Genomic DNA, 26,453 nt, shown 5'->3' on the forward strand with positions numbered 1-26,453 from the left:
AAGATGAAAAGTCCATAACTACTTAATCATAACTTGATGCACATTCTCAAAAATCCGACGGAAATCATGTCTCATTTCTTTACAAAAAGCTCCGAACAGAATAACTTAGTCACCAAATTGCAAAACAACAGACCGGTGTCACTGGATTAATGTGCACCGTTCATCTCTCCTCGATGTAAAATCATAAACATACTTACCTAGATTTGGTGCTCCCCCTGTGCATACTGCTACACGACCGGGACCCTGAAAAATTTTTGGGAGTGAACTTTAAGCTAGTGCTAAATAAGTAAATGCAACACCACATTAACAGTTCCGACATCTGTGTTTGCTACCCAACCCAAACCGAAAGATTTACAAAACTGCATTCTCTGTGGTTGCTAAAAGCATTCTAATAAAATTTCACCTCCACATCACAAAGAACCACGTTATATGGTTTGTACCTTACATGAACCCGATGACTATAGGATACTCAAATCTGGGGCTAAACTATACAGGTTATTCAAATCCTTTTAACTTGCCTGTAGGGTAAGACTACTCACCAAGTGTAATTGCTGTTTACCATTCAGTATCGATTGTAACCTCTCCCATAATCTTCATGCCTCTGATGCTGGAACTCACCAAAATTTTCATGAGGCCTTGAAGGGTAATTTTCCATAGGGTTTGGATACCTGCTCCTTGAATCCATGGCTAAATTGGCCCCAGCATAATGAGGATTAGCTGAGGAACCATCATATTCAGAATAATTGTGAGATTTATAACCACCAAAACCTGAAGTGGCTATTTGCTGATGAGCCTGTTGTTGGCGCCTCTGGGCATCAAGTTGAAGAAACTCCTCCCACTGTTTCGTATGCATGCCCCTCAGGGTAGCCAGTTTCTTCATGTAGTTTTCTCTCATTTCCCTAAGGGTCTTTTATCCGTATAATAAAAAGTCAGATATAAACTGTACAAGTCGTTCAATAAGTTTTTTGAAACAATTACGTTTGGTAAGAAAACAGGCATAGTAGCCGGAGATATATTAGACAAAAGTTTACCTTATGTGAAAAAAGGTAAAGGATGGTGAAATACACCGATAATCACTTCAAGCAAGAAGACAGAATTAAAAGTTTTTTTTTTCCAGAGTGGTAAGGTAGTCCATACCTCACGGTGTTTGTAATTTTCCTCATCTTCTTCTTTGTCACGAATTCTTCCAAGCTCCACTGCCTCATTTTTGTACTCCAATTCTAATTCCTCTAATGTCTGGGGGATGGCAGGGTAATCAAACTGACGACCAGATTGCATGTCAGATCCTTTTTTATCAGAATCCCATGCATCATTTCTATAAGTAGGCATACTCTGATTATGACCATCATATGAATTATATGAGTTACCCATGTAAGGGGCACGTGCTGGAGAATTTGAATGACTTGGACGACCTCTAGCTCCGTCATTACCATAAGCTTCATGAAATGAAGAGTATGTTAAGCACTTGATTCAAGATGCTAACACAGATGGCAGCTTTAATTCAACATACTATCTTATTATTCATAGAGAAACCATCGGCAAAATTTCTGCATATGCTTTCAGTATATGATTTCATTTTGGAGACAGCCCGATCAATTCAGACCCAACCATGAAAGTTACTTCAGAACTGTACACACAACACAATGCTTGAAGATAAGAACTTACCTCTTGCTGCAAACAAGTGATAAGCAACAGGCAGATTCTTTCATAAATGTAGGAAAATTTTACATACAGGCATACAGCAGGTAGGAAATTGTATGGGAACCTAACAAGCTACGAACATCTTCCTATATAGACCATAAACATATCCTATGCTGTCCCTACCTTGAGGAGAAACCCTGGAAAATTTCTGCATATCCTGACGTATACGGTCTTCAATAAACTTGTCCTGCCTGTGAAATCTTTGTTGAAAATGTGATCCATTTCGTGGATTCGAATGAGACCTTTGGGACTCAGAGCGTTGTAACCGTGCACCGACAGGGCTTCGCTCAGGTGACCTCGATCTGGTCACTTGAGAACTAGAACCACCCCTTTGCTCACCTTCCTCTCTAATCACTTTGTGCACAGCATCCACGCCTTTTCTTAATATTAACCTATCCTTGCCGCTGACAATGATAAATTTCTCCTCCATCTTAATATTACAGCAAATATCCTTTTCAATCCTGTTTATCACTTTCTCCGTGAAAAGTGCTTTTACATGCTTATCTCTAGCTGGTACCCTTTCAAAGAAATCTTGAGACTTGCGATTTGCTCCAAGAGTAGATGGGCACCCCTAGAGATTTGCCATAAATTCATTAACATTTTATCATAAAGAAAAATAAAATCCTGCTCTTACCATCAAGAACATAATCACCAAATATTTGCAAATAAGATAGAAACACTAACAAATCTAAAAGTGCTATGACGTTCTACTAGTTTTTACAGCCTTGCATAAATTTCTACCTAGACTACATCTTTGCAGTGTGATTCATAAGCTATCCCAACTTCTTTCAAAGAAAAAGGAGGCAGTCATTTTGGTTTAAAAATATTTAATACACACCAAGATTGGATGGAGCACTATAGATAAAAGTCAATATGACTAAATAACCACAATCTAAAAGAGCAACAATTTGACTAGTCATCAGTAACAAATAATTCCCATTAATAGCAGCCTTGAAACATAGCCAATAAAGGTACAAAGTTTCTGTTCGGGACAAATAAATAGCATGCTCTGTCGTGTGGGGGTGTTTATACGTGTGTGAGTGCAGATGCAGACATTGGCAACCCTATCCCAATAATAAAACTTAAAAGTAGGCCATCAACAGATCTAGTATCTGTGTATACAAAATCTGGAAAGGTAAAAGCAATATCAAATTATCAATCTGTATGAACTAGAAATCTAGCAGACCACACAACTCCCAGACCAGACACTGCTTCCAATCATCAAGTCAATTACAAGATGGTTTAAGGCATGCCAACATTAACACAGGGATGAGACGTAAAGAACGTAATGGTTTCCTCAACACTGTCTAGTAAACGTTCTCAACCCCTTAACAAAAAAACAGTGTTTTATACTATCAGCAATTGAAAAATGTTTGTCCATGTGTGTATTAGAGAGAGGTATTGTATAAAGATGACCAGAGATTAGAAAAACTAGGAGTGAACAAAACAATCTAAATGTACCTGTGTAAAGTGACCTGATTCTCCGCAGATTTTGCAAATCATTTCCTCTTCCTTTCTCTTCTTCCAGTTCCTCTCAGTAGCTTTTGACTTAGCCTCCCAAACCTTAGCTTCTCGGCTGGTGAAATCAGTTGGGACAGCATTGGGGTCGCGAGGCTCCTCTTCCTCATCGGACCCGGTAAGAGACCTTTTGTTTGGTTTTGCCCTATCGTGTGTGTTTGTGGCATTTGACCCAGGAGGGCCAGTGTACTCCTTGTATAGTTCGCTAAAATCATCATCAATATCGGGGTCTGGTCTCGTTTCCATCGAATGAATTCTGACATTGCCCAACACAAACCAACCAAACGTCATCAATATCCTCCCACCATCAAATTACAAACAAGAGAATGAAAAATATATAGACTTTAACACATACCCAAACACCGTCTAACTGATATAGAAGTGACCCAATTCCCAATTCGATCAAGTTCACATACTAAGCAAAAAACTTGCATAAATTTCTAAGCAAACATCAACAATCAACGATAACAATGATAACAGGGTCTGTTTGTCTATGCAGAAAATTCTTCATGAAAAAGAAATTAAATCCATTACGTATTTATACAATAGCATAATAGGGCAAATTAGTCGCCGAGTGAAAATGTTTGAATAAATTACAAAAGATTGGATTAACTCTGGTGTATGGAAGGGTGTTGCTGTGGAAGAAGCAGAAGACGAAGGGGAAGAAGAAGAAGCGAAGAACAGAAAATGTAACCTGAAGAAGTGAAGAGTGAAGAGAGTGGAGGCGCAAGCAGAGATTTGTTCTTTTTGGACGCCGACGACGAGAAGCCAAGTAAGGCCAGGGGCTAGGGCTGGGTTTCTGCCTGCCTGCTGGACTTTCTTTTTTATTTTCTATATTTTTTTCAAATTTTATACGCCCACAATTTCTATTAATGGTCATGCTGCTTGTTGCTCCGAGTTCGAATATAGCAAAATTAGCTATAAGGAAAGAGCACGGATCTCAAATTATATTATAAAATTTAGATATCAAATATTCAAATGATAGTATTCTATTTCAGTTTTTCATTTTAGTTTATTGACAAAATTTATGAAATACCCATTGTTGAAGCAAAAAATCACCGTATGTGGCAATTTCTAATTTGCTATTGAAGAATAGACATGTTGATGCATCATCATTTTCATAAGATGTTTTATTAACATATTGATAACCTTCCTTGATTATGATTCAATTTCAGTATTAAGTATCAATTAATATTAATTTATTGTCAAAGGGATAAATAGGAGTGAAATATGAGAAGGACTTAGAGAGAGTATTCATCAAGTGTTCTACAAGTCCCAGCCGAGATTTTCAGTTTCCTACTCTATTTTGGATTCATTATTGTTGATTATTGACATTTAATTCTTAATCTTTAATTCTTGGGAATTAAGGGGATAATGAAAAATCAAAAAAGGGGTAAGGACCAGTTTGGTATTGCTGTAAGAAAAAACAGCAGCGAAGTAAAGTCAGCTGTAAAGTAAAGCAATTGAGTGTTTGGTAAACTACGTTTTCAAAAGTGTTGTGAATGTAAAAAACAGTATCAAAGTATTTGGTAAATGTTAATGTAAAAGTGTTGTGGCTGTGTATAATTACTAAAAATTATTGCTGTAATTCACTGCAGTTTTCAAAAGCATGTAGAAACCTACTTTTTGTTTTTACTGTGGCGAGTTGAGAATTGTGGGGAAAAGCAATTTTTAATTTTTTTACCAAACACCAAAATTACTGTAGGTGATCGAGAATTGTTATCTACAGCAGTTTTTGAGTCCTTCACCGCAATCCCAAATGAGGTCTTAGGAGTAAATAAGGTAACAAAACGTGGGAAAATATTTCCTCACGTGTATACCAAGCCACTACCAAAAAATTAATGGGAGAGAATCCCATGATTTTCTCCAACAAAACCCACAATCTCATAGGTCTAAAATGATGAATGAAAATCCTAGGAACAGTTAAGAAAGACCCTATAAAACATAGAGGAATAACTTAATGGTGTGTTTGGATGGAGGAAAAAAATTCGGAATTTAAACAAAACTCAGCATTTAAGAAATTACATGCTCTAATTTCCTTGTTTGGATCAATAATTACAGAATTTTGTAAATTCTAGGTGGAAAAAAACTTGGGATTTGAAGGCTGTAAATTCAAACTTTAAATTCCACCTAAATTGGTGTCATTTTCAAAATTCCAATTTTTACAAAAGAAAAATAAGTCGTGTCGACCATGTTGACACTACTACCACTGCCGCCAACGTCACCACGACTAACACCACCACCCCCGCCACCTCCGCCACCACCCCCGCTGCTGCCACCACCACCAACACCAACACCAAGAACGCCACCACCGCCATCACCGTCACCACCACCACCGTCATCACCGTCACCGTCACCGTCACCGCCGCCACCACCATCACCGCCATTTCCAACACCACCACCACCACCACCACCACCATCGCCACCGCCACCGCCACCGCTAACACCCCAATTTTAGCCACCACCATTTCTCCCACCGCTTGTGGGCCATTACCCCTACCAATATGGTCAACTCACTATAAACATCATTTTTATTAATTGTTGCCACCATCACCATCACTTTTTTGAATTGATGCATCAAAAATTAAAACTACCATAAATTCATTATTTAAACTCCATTATGTTTATATGTTATCCAAACAAGAGAATTTACATATTCTAAAATTTTAAATCACATCGTTTTAAATTCCGTCATTTGTGAATTTCTTAATAATTTCAAATTACTTCATCCAAACGTACCATAAGAGTTTCATTTCTCTGACTTTGGCATAAGAGAGTTTTTTGTAGGAAACTCATCCCCATCTTCAAAGAGGAGAAGCTTTGACAAGATAAAAAAAAAAAGATTCAGCCATTCAATTCGCTCCACGTCTCAGACGTTCAAGCTCCAAATTATTTTATTGTTGACTAATTTTCTTTTGGAGAAAATTCAGATTCAATAGTTGGCGCCGTATGTGAGAAATATTTCCACCATCGAACAAAGTTACAAGAACGATGACTGAAGCTGATTATCTTGAAGACATCTGACGCTTCTGATCATAATCAAAAGAATGAATGAGGAGACTAAAGGGCTCGAGAAATTGCTCAACAAGCGATGAAAAAAAAGTAAGACAGCGCGAGGAGCCTTACTTCATGCATCACTCCCTTTTCATCATCGGTGCACTAGCATACTTCATGCTTTTCATAACTATAAAAAGCAAAAAATGAATAAAATAAAGATAAAAACAAAACATAGAAGCTAACTGAAACTGCACAGAAACAAAAACATAAAATCAAAATGATACACAAAATCTCAGTCAATTTTAAAATCGTAACAAACAAAATTATATAGACATATCAAGCAAAACACAAATTCAACTATATGCATTGACCTGCAAATGATAGTAACAATGAGCAGAGTTTAACAGCTAAGCCTTGAGTTTGAGCTATATGAAAACTCCTGTTGTCCATAGGAATCCTATGGTTTCGGCCAAACTAGCAACTTATGTATCTTTGGGAACCACACCCCTTTTATTCATACATGCTCAAGAGACCAACAAAAAGTACTCAACAAACCTCTAGAGTCTAGATCATGTGGGTAGCCTATGACACATTGTCACTGTATGCACTCATTGTACCTGTAATCTTTTCTCTTAAAGTTTTTTTTTTTTTCTTCTGAAAGGAGCTTTCATAGAAACTCAAAGGCAAAAAGAATACAAAGAGAGGATGAGGGGGGGATGGTACCCAACCCTCTATCCATAAAATATAGAACAAAGTAAAGAAAACATAAAACAACAAAAAATCGTAGAAAGCTTCAAAGGCCTAGACAAATAGGCGCCTATCAGAAGTGAAACTTGCTATCCAAAAGAGAGATGACATTCCAAACTGCTTGACATTAGGCCTAACCCTGTAAAAAAAAAACAAAACAATAACAAAACATATAAAGTAACTGAAACTGCCCAACACAAAAAATCAGCAAAATCGTTCATATATATATGGAACAAAAATCGTTCATATATATATGGAACAAAAAAATTAGTAAATCAAGTAGAGAAATCTATTTCTACTACATGCAACTACAAATCAAGATCAATGCCAAAATCGAGTTTAGAACTGTAACAACAAATGACGATATAAATCAAAAATTGATTCCAAAAAACCAAAATCAAGCAACTAGGTTCGAAATCAAGCATAGAAAACAACAAAAAACTACCTGAAGTAGAGATCAATATAAATAAACAGTATAAAATTCAATATGAAATGCGCGCGATCAACCACATCTTCAAAATTCAAAAATCCAAATAAAAAAAAAATCAACATCAAAATAAAAACCCTAAATCTGTTACAAAATCAAAAGGCGAAGCAAACCTAGATATTCATCTCAAAAATTGAAGAGCAAAAATTGAAATCAAAGCAAAAAAACATGACCTAACAACAATTCAAAGCCAAACAAACCTCCAAAATAGCACTTGATCATGAACAAGAAGATCGAATCAAATCAAAACCCAAAATCTTCGAAGTCGAATCGAGAGAAGAGAGAGAAGAGAGAAAATTATGGAAGATCAAAATCAAGCAAACAAAACTGTGAAAATGAAAAAAACAAAACAAAAAAAATCAAATCCAAATTAAATTCCCAAAATAAAGAAATAAAGAAACTGCCACATTGACAAAAATGTAAAACTAACATTCTAACCAACCTAGCTGGCAAGCGCGTCACATGCTGCCTGAAGTGGAGTCACATGCACAATTACTTGATTCTTAATAAACTAACCTAATTCTTACATTACATAAATAATGGTATTAGAGGTTACAAACAATAACTAATATGTAGTCTATAGTCTATAGTAATTAATTCTAAAAAAAAATGTCATTTTTTCAAATTTCTCTAAAAACTACTGTGCATGCTGACTGCTGAGGGTAACGCCATTGACTGAACCCAACAAATTATTGGAAATCGGCTGTGCGGGAACTCCAGACCTTCCGTTCTATGGTCTTCTCGGGCTTTTATCGTTAGTGTCCTTCTTCTTCTTCGCACCCAAGTCTACAATTTTAGGGTTAGGGTTTCGTATAATATAATCCCAGGCAGAGAGAGAGAGGCATTGAGAGTCTGTGAAGCTGGAGATGCACGGAGACCACCAAGAGTCCCAGCGCAACTCGCACCCTGGGACTTGCTCTTCTTCCTCTTCTTCTTGGCCCCCCGCCGCCGTCGATGCCCACCATAGCAACCATCATATGCACCCCCACCAGCTCCATCACCACCACGATTCCAACCATTACGACCACTTCAATCGCCACGACCATCACCATGGAATCTACGCTAATGGGTCGTCCCATCCGGTGCCTTTTTCCGTGCGCAAAAGGGCTTGGCACCATTCCAATCAAGGACCTCCTCCAGGTCTTGTATATCGATTTTTATATACATTTATATTTGCCTTAATGCTTTGTTTGGTAGGTAAGAATATGTAGGAAAAAGAATGCAACTGAAACAATAATTGCTGATGACATTTGAACTTTATCGAGTAGTGGGGACTTGTAACTCTAGTAGTGAGCATTTGCCCCCACCCAACTAGAGTTTGAATCCCCCTCCTCCCCCTTTGGCCTTTTTGTGACCAAAAAAGAATATTTGCAACAAATTACTCTTTTTCTGTTTACATTCCGAGGATGTTTCTTATCAAATGTTTAGCAGAATTTGCTTACATGCTAAACCACAATGGCATTTTAATGTCAAGTTTATTGATCTAATTCCCAAGCTAGTGTTCTTACACCTCTGAGTTTCTCTTTCTTTTTGTGGTTTTTGTTTTTCAGATCACTTCGACCCCAGTCATGTGAAACTTTATGTTGCACAGGTTCCCAGAACGGCCACCGAGGAAATTGTGAGTAGTTGTCTCCATTGAGCTGTCAAAATGTCTCTAGTGTTCATTTCTTGTGAAATTTCTCCTTAAGCAACGATATTTTATGGTTGGTTTCTTTCTATTTCAAATGATTTGGTGTCATGCGTGGTTTTTGTAACTGTTAACTATTTAAGAAGGTGTTCTTTCTTTTCATGTCAGATTCGCCCCTTGTTTGAACAATTCGGAAATATTGTCGAGGTTGTTACTTTGAGGGATAAAAGGACTGGCCAACAACAAGGTAACTCAATTGGCATGGGGTGGGGTGGGTGAAGGATAGATTCTAGGTCCAATTCCCCTTGTAAGTATAAGAACAAAATGCAAATTTCTATATGTTGATTTGATTCATATGAGTTTCTATATCGTGGTCTTTGGAGGGGTGATCAGAGCACCCATCTGATCATGTTTCCTCTTTACCTTACCTCAAATATGTTATGTCCCAACTTCCTCAGGCCCGTTTGGTAACGTTTTGCACAACAATTTTCGAAAAATGATTTTGTAAAACAAAAATGAGAAATTATATTTTGTATTTTCAGGATTCAAAAATGCGCCTGGTTGCATAGTGTAAAAACAACCTCTAAAAACAAAAACAGTTAAAATGTGTCTGGTAGAAAATTTAAATTTTAGTTTTGAACTTAGTTCATTTTTTTCCCTGAAGAAAAATGGTTATTTTCAATTTAAAGAAATTTTTTATTAAAATTTGTATTTTAATTGTCAATAAATTGTGTGCAGACTAAATGAAATTATGAAAATGTCATCAACTGGAATATAACTATAAAAGCCAAAAAGATTTTAACTAGACCCAAATTTTTGCCCCAAACCCATAAGAGAATCAAGTTGTTTGGTGTTGCAGCTCTTCCATCACTAGTTCATTCGAAGAAAGATGTTCTTGACTTGCAGCTCTTCATTTCCTATATCGAGTGATATGGGCTTAGATATAGTAAGATAGAAGCTAAAAACACAAAGGTTCACCTGAAAGATCCAAACTCTTCTCCTACAAAACCAAACCTAGCCAACCAATCCAGTGCTAAGAGCACCAACTACAAACAAATTAAGTCGCTTCCCTCCCTCATCACCCCAATCACACACTGTAAGCATCCTCAAAATTCTCTCATTCATTCACTCGTGTACCCAATTAAACCGCAAAACCATATTAGGGCAGATCTGTGTGAATCATCTCAGAGGATGACATTGACGGCAAGAATGGGCAATGCCTCGAGGACATTGATCTTGAAGCTTTCTATTTGTATATGTTGATTTTCTGAATGGGTTTTTGGTATGATGCTAATTTCTTGGGACTGTTAATAAAAAGAGGGATGAAGTTTTGTGCAAGGAGAGAACGTAGATGCCAAATTTTCTAAGTCCCGTGTTTTTTATCTGTATCCCACATTCTCTAAATATGGTGGAAACATCTGTAGAGTGTTTTCAAAATTTAAGCGCAATTCTGATTCTGTATTCAGAAAACAATATCCCGTGTTTTTCCAATCTGCTCCACCAAACATGTATTATATGCTTGTTTTCTGAAAGCATCTTGAATTAGAAAAGATTAGTGGTTGTTTTAGGTTTCTGTTCTTCTGTCTGTGGTGCTCTCCTCTTTCATTGTATTCCAACTTGTAAATGTTAATATGTCTGCCACTTGCTTGGTACTACCATTACTGTTTTGTTAGTATTTCATATAACTATGAAAGAATAATAAGCAAACATATTTAGTGTTGCTCCTGCAGGAAGTTGTTTTGTGAAATATGCAACACTAGATGCAGCAGAGAGGGCTATCAGAACTTTAAATAATCAACATTTCTTTCCTGGGGTGAGTTAATATGCTGCTAGATGGATGAATAGATATCTAATGTCCTTGATCAATTTAATGTAATTAAGGTTTTCTGTTTGTTGAATTTTCTTTTTCCAGGAAGGCATGCCCATCACAGTTAAATATGCTGACGGGGAAAGGGAACGTCTTGGTAATTTTCTATGCCTAAGGAATTGCTTGTGGAACCTTTCTTGATTGTAAACCAGCCACATAGTATCCTACATATTATGGATTGTTAGATTTGGGTACTTAACCCGTAGATTTATTAGAATAAGTCCAATAAATTTGGTGTTTTTGATTAGGTCCAGCATTTAATGATTTGTATGCATGAATCTATGAAATGACTTAATATATTTTAAGAAAATGTCGTTACTTCTCTTATAATTGTGAAGGTATTAAATATAATAACTCCTACATTTGCTCAAAACTTAAAATACTACAACTTTCATTCTACATGTCTGTTTTGCATAAAATTTGTATTTTTGAAAAACATTGGTTGATATGTATCAACCAAGATCCATAATGATCATAAATCTAGGTCGAGAATAAATTGAATTCAATATGTATGAAACAAGATCCGTAGTGAATTCAAAATTTTGTAGAAAAAAATTGATTTAATATACTTGTGAGACAGATAATTAAAATGCAACACAGGTTACTTTTTTTCATTATGATAATTTTCTTTCTTATAGATTCATCATCTTGATGCAATATAATCATGTTGATTATGTGTACAGGTATTAATTCATATTTTAACATAATTTTATATTCATCATGGATCTTATTTGATGGAGGTCGAGAAATGTTTCCAAGAGTACAAATTTATGTCGAATGTACATGTAGAATGCAAGTTATTTATGGTATTTTGAACTTTGATATAGTAGTTATTAAATCTAATACTTTGATATTAGTAGGGTGTTAAAAACATTTTAAAAAAATATTAATTGAACCCATAAATGTGGGAAAACAAATTATTAAATGATGGACGTAATCCACAAAGAAAAAGCTATTGGATTTTTTTCAATAGAAAATGTTAATGAGGGGCTTATATAATTTTCTATACATATTTTTAATACTTATGTTTCATGCATGATAAATTATGTTCATATGCTGTTCAATTGGCTACAATTTTTTTTTTTTCTGTAAAACTGAAGGGGTTTATTCTAGAAAATAGGTAATTATTAAATGATATAAAATTATTATCTCCATAGTGGTGAGTACATTTGGTATAAATGGATATGGATGACAAGGTATTCTAAAAAATACAGTTATTCTCACAACTTATTTGAACTAGATTGAATGCCTGTATTTTTCTTGAAATGTAAAGGTTTTGATAGTGATCATGATTGCTGAATTTATGAAAAATTAGTTGTTTTTCCTTCAGCTTGAAGGTATAATCTTGTTAACTTAAAAGCCGACACCTTTTTCTTAGAAGAAAAAAATCAGGATCAATTTATTATTGATTGGATTTTCAATTATAGAAAGGATGTATTCGTTTCCAATGTGCCGATGAGAGGAAGGTATGAATCTTATATTTAAGTTTAGTGTCTCCAAAGATATTTTTTTATTTTTCAATGTAGTATGCGTATGACTTTTTTTACATATTTTGGGTAAGAAATATTCTTTTTATCCTTGTTTTTTTTCGGCTAAAGAAATAGAAGAGTATCTTCTCACATACCTTTGGATTTGAATAATGATGGTACTATTTGCATTGAGTGTATTGCATTTGCATAATTAAAAGATTTTAGGGTGTGTTTAGGAGTTTTTTTGTCTGTGAAACACTTTGTATAATGTTTGGTTGAATAGAAAAAAGTGTTTTTTAGGGTTAAAGAGAGACTTTTGTGCTTCCTAGAGAAGCGCCTTCAAGTGAATATGCAAGATGTACTCGAGTTTAATGAACTTTTCGTCTGCTTATAACAAAAGCTGTTGTGTAAAAGTGCTTTGTATAGAAGCACTCCTAAACAGGCCCTGAATAATGTTCAATATCTGATTACTTTTGTTTTTCATGTCCTTTTGGTAGGGGTACTTGACAAATTATATGTTTGTGGCCTTAACAGGGAAGCTTCAAAGAAAGATATTGAAGAAGTACGCTCTACACTTGTTGAATTTTTAGATTTGTTATTCCCAACCTCAGCTAAATAATTCATCCATATATTCATCACTACACCTATAGATTCCATATAGATGTATCATATATGTAGGCATCCATTCTTTTGTCATGTATGTCTTTTCTTTTATATGCATACTAAGTTATTATGACGCTTTACGCATACTAGTTCCTTGGAAAAAATAATGTTGTTCTTAACCCTTTTTTGGTTATATACTCAACTCTTTTCAAGGTTTTCTGATTTATATGGTGCTGTGACTGTTGTCTATGTCAGATATTTTCGCCTTATGGTGTTGTTGAAGATATCTACATTTTGCGTGATGACCAGAAGAACAATCGTGGTGTGTCCATTGCTCTCATTGTTTCCTTTATAGTTTGAGTTGCATGTTATAGAATGGACTTGTTGAAGACATCTAAATTTAAGGGGCTGATTATGCTTGCCTCAATATGGTACTTTAAACCTAAAGATGTCCTGGTGGATCATATATGCAGTAGTTTAATCTCTGTCAGCTCATCAGTTGGTGTATCAAAATTTTGACACCTCTTTCCCAATTACATTAATTAATGGTGCAATATGTTGCTGTTTTACTGTCACAGTATCTTTTGTGAAAATCTAATGAAATATTTTATGAAATCCCATATTACTATAAACCTGTTCTGTTTTCTTAATGTGGTTTTTGCCTTCTTCTTCTTCTTTTTTTTTGAAGGAAGCGGATTTGTTAAATTTTCTCATAGAGATATGGCTCTGGCAGCAATCAAAGCATTAAATGGAACCTTCATTATGAGAGTAATGCTTTCTCTTACTTACTAAAATGTACAAATTATCTTATTACACTTTGAAGGTATCCACTAGTTCAACTCTTTTTTTTCTATGTTACTTCAGGGTTGTGCTCAGCCATTAATTGTTCGTTTTGCGGATCCTAAGAAACCAAGGATAATAGAAGCAAGGTTGTACTCTTTCTAAACTTTCTTAGATGTGTGTGTAAATATGTAGGGTGCTTCTAAAGAGAGATCACTCTTTTCAAGAAAAGAAAGGGACACATGTGGGGCCCATTTCCCAATGGCATCCAATAATCCAAACTGTCCATCTTATAGGCTCCAATTCAAGGATGTTGCGTACAGAAAATCCAACCAAATCAGAAACCATTAGTCATCGTGGTTAAATAAATAAATAAATGAAAACACAATGTTTTCCATAAATATTGAAATCGTGAAGATAATCAAATGGAAATTTCCGATTTGGTTGATTTTTGTAAGGATGAACCACCATGGGGTTCATTTTCTTGAAAAGATGGATGCTTTTCTAGAATTGGACTCTCTTTCTCTCTCTCTCTCTCTCTCTCTCCCCCCCGCCTCCTCCTTCCTCTCTTATCAACAGCTACCAAATTCAACACTTTATTTGATACTTTAGTTCAGTGGTTGGGCTTTTTGTGATGACCATATACCTGATACCAGTCACCCAAAAGTAACTTTTTACATCTAATCTAAAGTAAACAGATATTTTGTCTGAAGAAAAGGCATACAGAGATGTATACAGTATTGATTAACTCTCTCTCTCTCTCTTCAGAGGCAATTATGCCTTTGGCGGTCCAAACATTGGTCCGTACTCTCAAGAACCAGTTGTTAGGTACATTTCTGTCTTTGTACATCTTATCTTTCATTTCTCATTTTGTTTGTTATTGTACTTGAGTGTTCGTCTTCTGCTTTACATGTTGCAGGTCAGTATCTGATCATGGTGATTCCATTGTGGGGTATAATTTTCCTAATGCATCATATCCTGTTCAACAAGTTTCACAACCACCTATTTCCCAATTGGCAAACCAAGAGCCACATGCTTCTACTGTCATGCAACCACCATTTTCTTCATTAAAGTCCCCTTCACAGTTGGGTAGGATGCCTTTACAACAGACACAGAGTACACAGAGAAGTTCTCAGTCTTCTCATGTAGCAGTCACTGACATCCAGAAACAGCATCTGACACAACCGTCAGGGCAAATTATTGGGCGGCAGCAGATTTCTCAGGTTAGTAGGAAACAATGATAAATGATTTATTGGGCTGCCAAAATGATTTCAGTGATTGAAGATGTCAGCCTTTGCTGGAATAATATTGTGAGCATGTTCTCATAATACCCTGTAAACGCTGAATTGTTTGTGTATAGACTCTGTACAACTATAGGAATCATGTCTATCTTATGAAACAATTAACTATCAAGCATGTGTGAGGGAGTAACAACAGTGGTGGCTTGAGTACCCCGTAAAAGTATTAAAATAGGAGGCTTTTAGTTTTTGCTGGAACTTTTGCATTGGCGGATACAAAATTGCTATGACTGCATGTTGAATTGTTCTCTGGTGGTTGTTATGTAATACATGAATGGTAGTGCATACAATTTAACGAACAATGATGTTTGCACTTTGTGACTTGTGCAATTTCTTTTCTGCCGTGCTGTGATATTGGCAACTGCGCAACTACGTTGTGATTTTGATGTTTCTATGGTCCACGAACGGGAAGCGATCCTCAGACATTTGCTAGCAATTCTAGTTCAGCTGCAGTGCCTTCAAGTCATGAGATAGCAGCTCCTCTAGAGTGTGACTGGAGTGAACACACCTGCCCTGATGGACACAAGTATTATTATAATTGTGAAACTCGTGAAAGCATAGTATGTTTCAGCCTTTGATCATCTTCCTCATATGCTGTTTTTGATTTTTGGTACGAGAAGACGCGATTAATGTCTTATTAAAAAAAAGGGAACATATGTGTAATGGCTATGATATCTGGTCTGCAGTGGGACAAGCCTGAGGAGTTTGCTTTATTTGAGCAACAATTCCAGACGCAGACACAGCTGCAAAATCCTTCTCACCATCTTCAATCTATGTCGTCGGTTCTTTCTATGCAACAAGTTGCTCAAACACAGCTGGTACAGATTCAGACACCTGCCGTCCATCAGACACTCCAACTTCAGAATCCTTCCTTATACGCATCGGTTTGTATTCATTTTCACTTAATAATTTATTTTTAAGATTTTGGTTTTTCCATTGTAGTATCAATCAGGTGTCTCGCTTTGTTGCTTTTGGAATAGTTTGGTACATTGTCTATGTTATGTGACTGTTTACTATTTGTAATTTATGATGTTGTATTAGGTAATATCTAGCTTAAGCACCTTGCCTATACAAATTTGCAGCTAGTCTAAGAATTACCCAAAAAGAAATGTGTGACCACTATATCAGCATTTTTTATATGGTCAAAACTACTTTACCAGCTTTTTTTATTTGGTCAAAACCATATACTAGCTTTGAGTGCAAAATTCAATTTGGGTATGTTTCACGTGAGCAGTTTTATTTATATCATTTGCTAATTATGTAGGAATATAGGTCCTGTTTAGAAATTCTGGAAGCACTCCATTAGAATATAGACTAACATGGAATTGTCAGTAACATGCTGTGATTTTGTAGGAACTGGATCATGTGCAAATGCAGTCAGAGACACGTCCTTTTGTTGGCCCAACCTGTGTCTGATAGGTATTGATTATGTAATGTACAATTTACTGAGGCAATTGTCGGAATGTGTCTGCTTAGGAGTGTCTTTTAAAGTAATTAACGAAGTTCTAGTCATTTATTTTTCTTGTTCCATATGCACAATGGTCAATTTCCTGTTTTAAACAAAAAATTTCATGCAACCCATCCCCAGTCCTTGGGAGGTTTTGAACCATCAGTTGGCTGTTGGTTCAGTCCCTATGCTCTTTTTTCTCTCAATTTAGTTTATTTTGTAAGTCCCAGTGATAGACTTAGATTGAAGAATGGCTACTGCTAACTGAAGGTGACTACTGTGCAATGAATGCAATTCTGCGCAGGGGTCCCAATGTGAAACCATATTGTGTGGACACACCTTTTCCCCTCTCTCAAGTCAACGTGCAAAACTTCTGTGAAGAGATGGTACTTTTTTCTCATTTCATTTTATGTGTATCTTTTGTTGCTTGTGGAGGAAAGCACATTCAAGAAGCATAGAAAAGGGTATTCGAGAAGCATGAGCATAGAATAGTCAGTGAAGCTTAGCAAAGCATGTAATATATTCGACACAAGTAATGAAAGGTGGCCTGATATGCTTTGTGATGTAGTGTTTAGTGTTATGCAATCAGCTTGTTTACTGCCCGAAGTTGTACCCTGGACCAGTTATTTACATATTATGTAAAGATGTATTTGTTTCAAAACAGAATGTTGTATCTTTGGCGCACTGACTGCAGTTGGTGGAAACTACATGACAGTAGTTGACACAAAATCTTTCATACCATATTTTGTGGAACTGTTGTGCTCTACAGGTTTGATGTATAATGATTCAGATGGAGTTCTAATGCTGGATTTAAATCAATAATCAGGAAGTTACACGCAGCCATTTAACACTTGTGATGTTATATCATCTGTTTGGTCAACCTTTGAGGTTTACACTTTATACCCAAACCCAATATCACAATTTGGCTTGCAATTTTTGTGGCCACTCCATTTACTTTGTAACTTTTTTTTTTTTTTTTTTTTTTTTTTTTTTTTTTTTTTCCGGTCTCACATTTACTTTGTAGTTTACCAGTTTTTAATTGGCTCTATAACTCAGCCATGGGCCGATAAAGCTTGTAGAGAACATGAGTCTCTGAATGTTATTCCATCATTAAGAACAAAGAATCTCAAACCATATGTGGTGCATGTGACATATCGCAGAACATATCCCACCCATCATTCCAGTTCAATGAATCAAATATGGAGGGTGAATTTAATGGCGTACAGGAGAAAAAAAGGCATTTATGGTCAACAGGCTTAAGGTTGGTCGGCAGTGATTTTGATTTTGGAGTTGTTTTATCTTGTACTATACGCATGCATAAATATTTGAGACATGGCATTAGATTTTGCCACCAAATCTGCAAAATTGCAGCCCCTTTTTCTAGAAATGGCTTTTTTATATATGTGTGGGATTCCCAGGAAAAGGAAAAGCAAAAGCCAACAAGAGGCTCCCACATTAAATGTGGTCTGGATTTTGGGGAAACCCTAACCCTCAAAATCGTGACTAGTAGGCAGTAGTACTCTCTTGCTTCAAAATAGTGAAATCAATGCACATTCCTTCAACAACAAAAACAAAGATGTAGGACAAAAACCGGGGTCAGTCAGAAAAATTAAGGATCCCATTTTTCTGTACACCATCCAATCTTTATTTACATACCCAACCCCACCTTCTCTCCTCTTCCAAACCCCACACCCACAAAAGAAAAAATAAAAACAGAATAATAAAAATAATAATAATATATAGATGATGAAGTAAAAAAGTAGATAGACCTAGTACCTGCATTAATTGAATTAAAAAAAGAAGTCCATGTTACATGAGCAGTAATGATCATCATCATCAGGACCATGTCTTAGACTCTTAGCATCTGCACCTCTTTAAACAAAAAGTAGTCAGTAAGCTAAATCAGTACATTATAATTAAGTAGCAATGGAATCAGGGATCTGATCTCATCTGATGATCATCTACATATATATATTACATTATATCTACTCTTGCTTGAGCATATGGGAAGGGACTATGTCTTGAAGAAGGCCATGGTCCACTGTCAACAAAGCAGAAGCTGCTGCTGGGCTGCAAAACCGCCTCTCATGATGAAGAAAGCTGCTGCTGATAACTGGTGTTGATGAAGAAGAAGCAAAATTGAAGTAAGGTCCTGCTGGTGAAAATGAGTTATCCAGAAATGGTTGTTGATGGTGTTGATAGTGAGGTAGGGTTGATGATCTGATGGGCATTGGCATGGCAAAGGTGGTGTTTGTGGAGATGGGTACTGGACGAGGCATGAGGGGGCTTGGGTGTGTGTGTTGCCCTTCGTATGTAGTCACAACAATGCTCGGATCATTGAAAGATCGCTCCACTCGCTTCTTCACATTACATGATGCACTGGTGCATCGATAGTAACTCCTACAACAACAACAACAACAACAACAGCAAATCATCTTTCCATTATGGAATAATATAAGATCAGTAATTTAATTAATTAATTAAACCCACTATTAATTAACAAGAGCTAGCTAGCTAGCAATGCCATATGTCATTTAATTAAGTACCTGGGAAAGGGGCTGTTTTTGACAGCTTTTTGGCCGTACTTTCTCCATCTGTATCCATCTTCCAGATGATCAACCTCGCTCTTTGTCATGAACGCAAATCTTGGCTCTCTCTGTCTCTTCTGATTTGTCTTCTTAGTTTTCACCCTAATTAATCCATCACCATACACACACAAGAAACTAATTCATTTTACAAAAATCCCAATTTTTCATCAATTTCTGAATCAGTTATCATCATATTGGGTCATATTGGGTTTCATGGTCTCTGACCTATAAAACCCAAAATGACAAAAAGACCCATATTTTTCTTGATCTGGTATGGAATGGGTCTCTCTCAGAACACAAAAATACTAAAAAAGCAAGAAATGAGAAGTACTCACCCTTTCTTGGTCTTTTGTTGCTCTTCCTCCTCCTCCTCCTCCTGTTGTTGTTGTTGTTGTTGTTCTTCTTCTTCTTCATGGTCTGCTGCAGCTTTATCAGTGTGTTCCTCGTTCACTGCCTCACTAGATGCCGATGAAATCGACGAAGAGTTTGGTGTTGCAGGCTGCAGTTGATGCTGATGTTGACTCAAAGAATAGTCAGAGCCGTGTGTTGCCATTATGGAACAAGTTGAAATATTATTGTTTGGAAGCACAGGCTGTATAGAATTAGATGGTGTCTGAGGCAAATAGTCAAACAGGGAATTGTTGCTAATGTTAGGACCAACAAAGTAGTCATGGCCGCCGACACCCAAAAGCTCCATAAACCCTAGGGAGCTCTTTTGATCTTCACCTCCATAGAAGTCAAATATGCCAATATTGCTGTTATCCTCCATCATTAACATATGTTGATCTTTCTTCTCCATTGCTCACTCTTCATCAAAGCCTAGCTATATACTCTAGAGATAGAGAGTGGGCAATTTTTGTCTTAAAGAGAGAGTAGGGTAGGGTTGATCTGATGGGCTTATAAAGTTTGAGAGACAAAAAAGAGGGAGAGAGAGAGAGAGAGAGAGAGAGAGAGAGAGAGTGAGTTTTGGGTTGGAAGAATTGAAAAGAAAGTGAGTGTTGGGTTGCTGTTTTGGGGGTTAGGGATGGGTGAGGATTAAGAGGTTGGGGCCTCAAAAATTGACCGGCAATTGCAGGTCAAGGTTTTGTACGGAGTTGACAGACAAAGAGAGGCAGATAAAGAGAGAGGGAGTGGCAAATTGAATGCATGGTTCCGACTTCCGACAAACTGGTCGATGCTTTCATACTTGCATATTTGACCGCTGAACCCGTTTATACTGTGAACAGGATTTGGGTTTACCATTACCACCTAACGTCCTTCTTACGCCTTTAATTTAAGAATAAAACTTGCCTGCACCCCCTGTTTCACCAGCTGGCATCCCTCTCTCTCTATCTCTCTCCTCTCTCTCTCTCTTTCCCTCTCTCTCTTTCTCCCTTTTTTCTCTCTTGTGACACCACCTGTCCCCCTAAAACGGGGGCAGGTAAGTTTCACTCTTAATTTAAATACTACATGTATATCAACCTCCCTATTAATTCTTAATACGTAAATAATGTATATAGGGAATTAGGGAGCCCTTACCCTTACATATCTTTAAGGAATTTTTTTCAAAATCGTTCACTTTTTAAGCCTTTATTTAAAGGTTAATTTTACAAAATAATTTATGAGTTCATTTTTTAGACAAATAAGAAACCATTAAAATATTTAATTGTGACAAAATAATACACAAGAATTATTACTATTAGATTAATGGTTAAAGAGTCTTTAATTTGTTTAATATTTGCCAAGAATAATCTTTAAATTGAGACTTAAAAAAATAAGGACATTTCAATCATCAAACTAAACTACAGAGAGTAAGCAACCCAATAAATTTCTTAAATAAGCTTATTTTGTGAATCCCTTAATAAAAGCTATATGTTTACAAGCCGGTTAGCATTGTGAAGCATTCAAACACCCAATGTTTATATACAGAATGACCTAAATGCAAATGTTAGTATTGGGCCTTCTTGAATGTAGACATCTTCATAAATACAATTTATTAGATAAAAATAAAATGATAATCAAATAACTACACAATGATTCTTAATTTAATCAACTTTTTACGGGCTGGAATGAACCTTGAAAGATGACCTAAAAAATTAATGAATTACGTCGGTCATCAAACTGCATGTTGAGGATATAACATCCACATATATCTTAAATGTGAATGTTCACACTTGAATATATGAACCTCTCTTGTGTGCATGTGAACTGAACTCGGAACAAGTAAGTGAATCCTCCAAAGATATTCCTCTTCTTTGGTTTTCATATTTATTTTGTGCATTTTTTCCTGGCCTCTCTTTTTCCTTATTGTAATAACTTTATATTCTAGCACTGTGTGGGGGTGTGGCCTAATTAATTTGTTCAACTCATTACGTACTGAAAGTCAATGCCAAACAATATTAAATTAAATTTTTAATAATCAATATGGGAATGCAGTGGCATCTTATAATTGGTGCTGCAGGTGAAGTACACATGATCAGGATATGTTATATTCTTCTTCGAAATAATTAACTAGAATATTATCAATGGAATCGACTTAATTATATAATATTACTACTTTACTTGAAGATAAGAGATACGGAGAGATAGTTTCACACTTCACAGCAAAAGGGTATATATTTGTTTTCTTGAGAAATTGTTTCCCACTTGTTGAACACTACTAGCTAGCTAGCTCTATATAACTCTAAAATACTATGCAGAGACCACCCTTTTGACTGATTCAAGAATGTTAAAATAAGAAAATATACACCACCAGAATAAGAGAGTTACTGGCCTAATTCAAACAATGATCGATCAATATATTCCCTCTCACATAAAAAAATGAGTGGACAGGACAAAGTTTAGGGTAGGAGATATATGATGAGGGTTCTTCAATTCATTGAATTGGAATGTTTGTACCAAATACATGAAAAGAGTATCAAACACTTTTTAGGGTGTGAAACCATGTGTTTTAAAAATGCATGGTTCCATATATGTATGCATGTCTTCCTCTTAGTCGGTGGTAATGGAAGCTTTGCTTTGCTTTTTTTATCTTGCACCGAATGAAAATCAATAAAAAGAGAAAAGCAAAAGGGATCGATCGATCGATCGTGATCAAAACTCAAAAGCTCAAGACACAATCGCCTTCCTACTTCTCTTTTCTCTTTTGTGTATGCAAAAGTTCACGCACGTGTGGCGTACACACGAGACACAAAGATAACATGCTGACACAATTTCCGTGTAACCCCAACTCACTTTTGCATGCCTCTAATTATGTTGTTCCCAACTTTTCTTGGTAAAACAATTAATCACTTCTTCTTGAGGACCACATTTTGGGTAAAGTAGTTGATAGCATTTGATATACTTGCCTCTACAATTTCATTGAACCCCAATATTCATCTTCATATATCCAAATCAAAGAAAAAAAACAAATCGATCATTGAATGCCTTGGTAATCTTTTTGATATGTATCATTGGGCTGCTCTCTCTCTCTCTCTCTCTCTCTCTCTCTCTCTACAAAGGTTGTGGCTGTTCATCATCCCAATAATATCATTTCATACTGATGCACTCAACCATGCTGAGGTCACTGCTTTATGTGAGCAATGTTATTGCAAGAAACCATCATTGCAATGCAACAAGCGCTAGCTAGCTATATGCTTCTGTTCATATAGTTTTTTATTTTATTTTTTCCGGCCTCTCATTTAGAAAAATTTATTTTATATAACTATGATACCCGTTACATGGTATAACCAATGACCTAATTAAGCTACTATTTGAAGTACTATGGTCCTACAGGACATCTACCAGAGAAAGGCCCTATGCATAGTGCCTTCGGGGTTGAGGCGGTTGTACCGGTTGAAATGGAGACTTATTCATTTTGAACCGAAATGTACAACCTAGACTTGAATTAATAATGCTAGGCTCAAACTCAGCCGAGACCTAATCGAAGAAAGAAGGGAAACCACCTGATCGAGTGTTTACTTCAAAACACTGACAGACCCCAAAGGTCTATAAATACCCTTAGTCGAGTTGGATAAACACTCTATGGTCCTGCGACAGGATAACAGACCCCAAAGGTCTATAAATACCCTTAGTCGAGCTGGAGAGACCTCTACAGTCCCGTTGCTTGATAAGAGAACGAACTCCAAATGTTTATAAATATACATGGCCGAGTTGGAGAGACCTTCAGTGGTCCTGGTGCTCGACAGGATGACAGACCCCAAAGGTCTTTAAATACACCTATCCGAGCCGGAGAGACCCCCAGCGATCCTGGCGCTTGACAAGATAACGGACCCCAAAGGCCTATGTACCCAGTCATCACGCTCGTCGAGCTGAGAGTACTTAGTTATTTGTTAATTAATGTCATGTACTCATCATGTTCCTCGAGCTGAGAGTACTTGGTTCATTGACAATTAATTATTTGCTGTACTGATTATGCTTGCTGAGCTGAGAGTACTTGCTTCATTATTAGTTAATTTGATGCTCATCATGCTTGCCGAGTCGAGAATACTTGTTTCATTTTATTAATTAATCATATTTGACTCACCACTCTGGCCGAGCTGAGGGTACTTGTCAAGCAAAATAGGCATCCACTCACAGTTCAAAAACAAATGAATAATTTAAACATGATTAATTAGCAATTAAAATAATTGTTTCAAAATAAAAAAGCATATTAAATTTGTCCAATAAAACATTAAACCCCGAACCACACCTCAGTTCGGGGTAACAAAAAAAAAACTACATAATAATAATAATAATAATAATAATAATAATAATAATAGTGCTAAGCACGAGGGACATCAATTACTTGCTCTGCGAATGGCTCGACATTTGGCTCACTTCCTAAAGTTATATTCGGGTTCGGGTCAGCAAGTGATGGGCCTTGCTGGTTCTCATAGATGACCTGTGGCAGATCTTGATTTTACACTTGAACCTCCTAGATATCTTCATCTTCAGAATCATATATCACCCAGGAAGGTCAGGTCCCAATCTAGATGCTTGGCCTGAATTTTGTTGGTACAATCAAGGTACCCGTCAGCCCTCGCCGTTTTTATGGCCTTAGCATCACAAGACTTCCTCACCTCCACCAGCCTCCGCTCAGCTTCGATGACTTTATTCTACAAGTCCAAGTTTAGATTCATCAGACCAGCCACTCTTTTTTCTACCTCCCCCAAATTCTTGGCAAGCAGAACTTTCTCGCTCATTAGAGTGGTAACTTAGGCTTGCAAGTCGATCGCCCTCTTATGCTTGTCCTCAACCTTTTTTTTCTCGATGGAAAGGTCTTTTTTTACTTCCTGCAGCCTCTCCTTGTATGCCTTCAGCTTCTTGACCACATCAACCGCCTCTTGAGCTGCTTCATACTGCAGCAAGGTGAGCTGAAACAGAACAAACGAGTCAGGCTCGACTACAAATAAACTGTAAAGCAGACTAAAGCTCTCTTACCATAATGGCCTGCTGAGATGCTTGCAGGGCCATGTCGTCGAAGTTCAGCTCACCACTCCAAATCTTCGACATGAAGTTTGGATTGAGGATGTTGTTGCAACCCTTAAAAAACCATTCCAAGTAAGATGCCACTGAGTGTTTGGCAGCATTATGAGGCTCGTTTCTTGGCCTCTTACTCCTTCCGGTCTCTACCTCGGAAGCTTTTATCTTCTTCGAAGTAGGAGGATGAGCCAATTGAGCATGCAGTGTTCCGGGTGGAGGCAAACCATGAGAAACCCTAGTTTGAGGCTGCTTCGTTCGGTTCTGGGGCCTTTTCTTCAGGCCTTTGGCCGCCCTCCTCTCCATTCTTGCAATCCATTCGGGGTCATTTCGATCAATCATCTTTCTAGTTAATGTTGGATCTCTCCTTGGGGCTGAAAATGAAACTCCGCTTAGATCAATGTAATCCAAGCCGAGGAGCTTGACAGATGACCGAGCTTCTAGAGATAGCACCTTGACTCTATCAAGCTGGGTTTGAAGTTCACCCCTCAGTCTATACTTCTTCCAGGTCGCTGCAAACATGCAAGATAAAAAGCAATTAGCAAAAACCAGAATCGCATCGATCAATTGGCTCAGCAAATCTCACAAGTATCTCATTTGTTCTCCTAAATGCTCTAGCGACCCGAGCCTGATGAGAATTCTCCAGATCAAAATATTCCCAATTTCCCAAAGCGAAGAAGTATTTCTTCTTCCAAGTTTTTTGGGATGTTGGGTTATCAGTAATCAGCTTGTTCCCGAAGGCTTGGAAGTTGTAAAACCTAAGCTCAGTTTTTTCTTTGCTCTTAAACCCCAAGCAGTGGAAAAGATGTTCTTTATGGGGTGCACACTTGTTCACATGGTGCCATAGAATATGCATGGATACCATGTCCCTATAAATGGTAAGGTTCATCTGATGTGGAGCAGCCCCTACAAGACTCATCCAATCTTGGATGAAGGAAGGAAGAAGGAGCCTTATTCCATTCTCCAGCATTTTTGGGTAAAGTGTTACCTATCTGTTGGGCGGTCTGCTCGGTTTCTCTTTGTTTGTCAGCAACGTCATCAACACTGAAAGCGGTATCTTAAACTTAACCCTCAAATCTACCAATTCCCACTCCCTCATCTGGTTGGGGATGAAGTCTACCTTCCGTGGCAGATCCTTGTAGAACTCGGGGTTGATTGAGGTAACTTGAGCCGAGTTCGAAGCTTCCGACCCCCGATCTCGTTCGTTGGCCCCCGCTACGGCGACAAGTGGGTAACTCGAGCTCAACTCGTCCTCCTCTCCCTGATATTCCTCGTTGGGTTCATCCTCTGCATGTCCTCTTCTTCACCTTCACCCCTCACCATCTGCCAGTTGAGCAGCGACCTCCCTCATGTTCCTTAGAGTTTTGTTGAACCCTGGACGATCCTTCTTCCTGTTCTGTGCTTAAGCCTAAATCTACGATTGGAACACTTTGGTCTTCAAGTGTTTCAGGCTCAGGATCTGAAAAAACCACCAATCTGCCAGGGTGCCTACCTACAGGACCTAGTGCATCTACTTCTAGAGGTAGCTTGTCCTAGTCTATCTCATTCACAGAAGGAGTCCGAGATGACCCCATCTCGTTATCTCCATCAAAAGCTTCCTTCAATCCGAACTCGTTCCTAGAATCAGACGACATAGTTCACAATGCCTTTTTTCTAAAAAGATCCTAAATTTTTGGATTGGAAAGTACCCCCAAACCTAGGAAAGCCAAGAACACACTGACTCTTAAAACCGAAAACCCAGAAAACACAACCAAAAAAACTCAAAGAGGTTGAGATCAATTACTGATTTTCGACAACCACGAAGTCTTCCCTTCTCAACTTTAGAACTGTTGTAAGATGTCGAAACCCTAGCTGGTTTGACCACTAGAGTTCTCTGGAATTCATA

The 26,453-nt window shown here is 37.1% G+C and overlaps 3 protein-coding genes across 5 annotated transcripts; 1 reads left to right on the top strand and 2 right to left on the bottom strand.

Annotated features, from left to right (window-relative positions):
- On the bottom strand, positions 1 to 4,072 carry LOC147285937 (Zinc knuckle (CCHC-type) family protein). Of its 2 annotated transcripts, none has more exons than XM_086240704.1 (6): positions 3,575 to 3,902; positions 3,163 to 3,475; positions 1,825 to 2,272; positions 1,138 to 1,436; positions 540 to 907; positions 1 to 243 (listed from the first exon to the last, which is right to left on the bottom strand). In XM_086240704.1, exons 2-5 carry the CDS (start codon positions 3,463 to 3,465, stop codon positions 563 to 565), a joined length of 1,395 nt encoding a protein of 464 aa, XP_086096830.1. In that variant the 5' UTR covers positions 3,466 to 3,475; positions 3,575 to 3,902; the 3' UTR covers positions 1 to 243; positions 540 to 562. The 2 variants fall into 2 exon arrangements, with proteins under 2 accessions (XP_086096830.1, XP_086096829.1); XM_086240703.1 differs by lacking the exon at positions 3,575 to 3,902 and adding an exon at positions 3,914 to 4,072 and having other exon boundaries at positions 2 to 243.
- A 4,050-nt stretch (positions 4,073 to 8,122) lies between these two features.
- On the top strand, positions 8,123 to 17,484 carry LOC147285938 (flowering time control protein-related / FCA gamma-like protein). 2 transcript variants are annotated; one of them, XM_086239023.1, is made up of 15 exons: positions 8,123 to 8,590; positions 9,001 to 9,068; positions 9,246 to 9,324; positions 10,808 to 10,890; positions 10,990 to 11,041; positions 12,911 to 12,975; positions 13,272 to 13,338; positions 13,705 to 13,784; positions 13,881 to 13,945; positions 14,565 to 14,624; positions 14,716 to 15,019; positions 15,517 to 15,654; positions 15,781 to 15,978; positions 16,448 to 16,513; positions 16,846 to 17,484. In XM_086239023.1, exons 1-14 carry the CDS (start codon positions 8,317 to 8,319, stop codon positions 16,508 to 16,510), a joined length of 1,596 nt encoding a protein of 531 aa, XP_086095149.1. In that variant the 5' UTR covers positions 8,123 to 8,316; the 3' UTR covers positions 16,511 to 16,513; positions 16,846 to 17,484. The 2 variants fall into 2 exon arrangements, with proteins under 2 accessions (XP_086095149.1, XP_086095148.1); XM_086239022.1 differs by having other exon boundaries at positions 16,448 to 17,484.
- Positions 17,485 to 18,293: 809 nt separating this feature from the next.
- On the bottom strand, positions 18,294 to 20,087 carry WRKY23 (WRKY DNA-binding protein 23). Its single transcript, XM_086239024.1, has 3 exons — positions 19,465 to 20,087; positions 19,088 to 19,231; positions 18,294 to 18,941 (listed from the first exon to the last, which is right to left on the bottom strand). Exons 1-3 carry the CDS (start codon positions 19,926 to 19,928, stop codon positions 18,527 to 18,529), a joined length of 1,023 nt encoding a protein of 340 aa, XP_086095150.1. The 5' UTR covers positions 19,929 to 20,087; the 3' UTR covers positions 18,294 to 18,526.
- Between the last annotated feature and the right edge of the window lie 6,366 nt (positions 20,088 to 26,453).

The sequence above is a fragment of the Dryas octopetala genome, chromosome 4, assembly GCF_963921425.1.
Source record: "Dryas octopetala chromosome 4, drDryOcto1.1, whole genome shotgun sequence".
NCBI lineage: Eukaryota > Viridiplantae > Streptophyta > Magnoliopsida > Rosales > Rosaceae > Dryas > Dryas octopetala.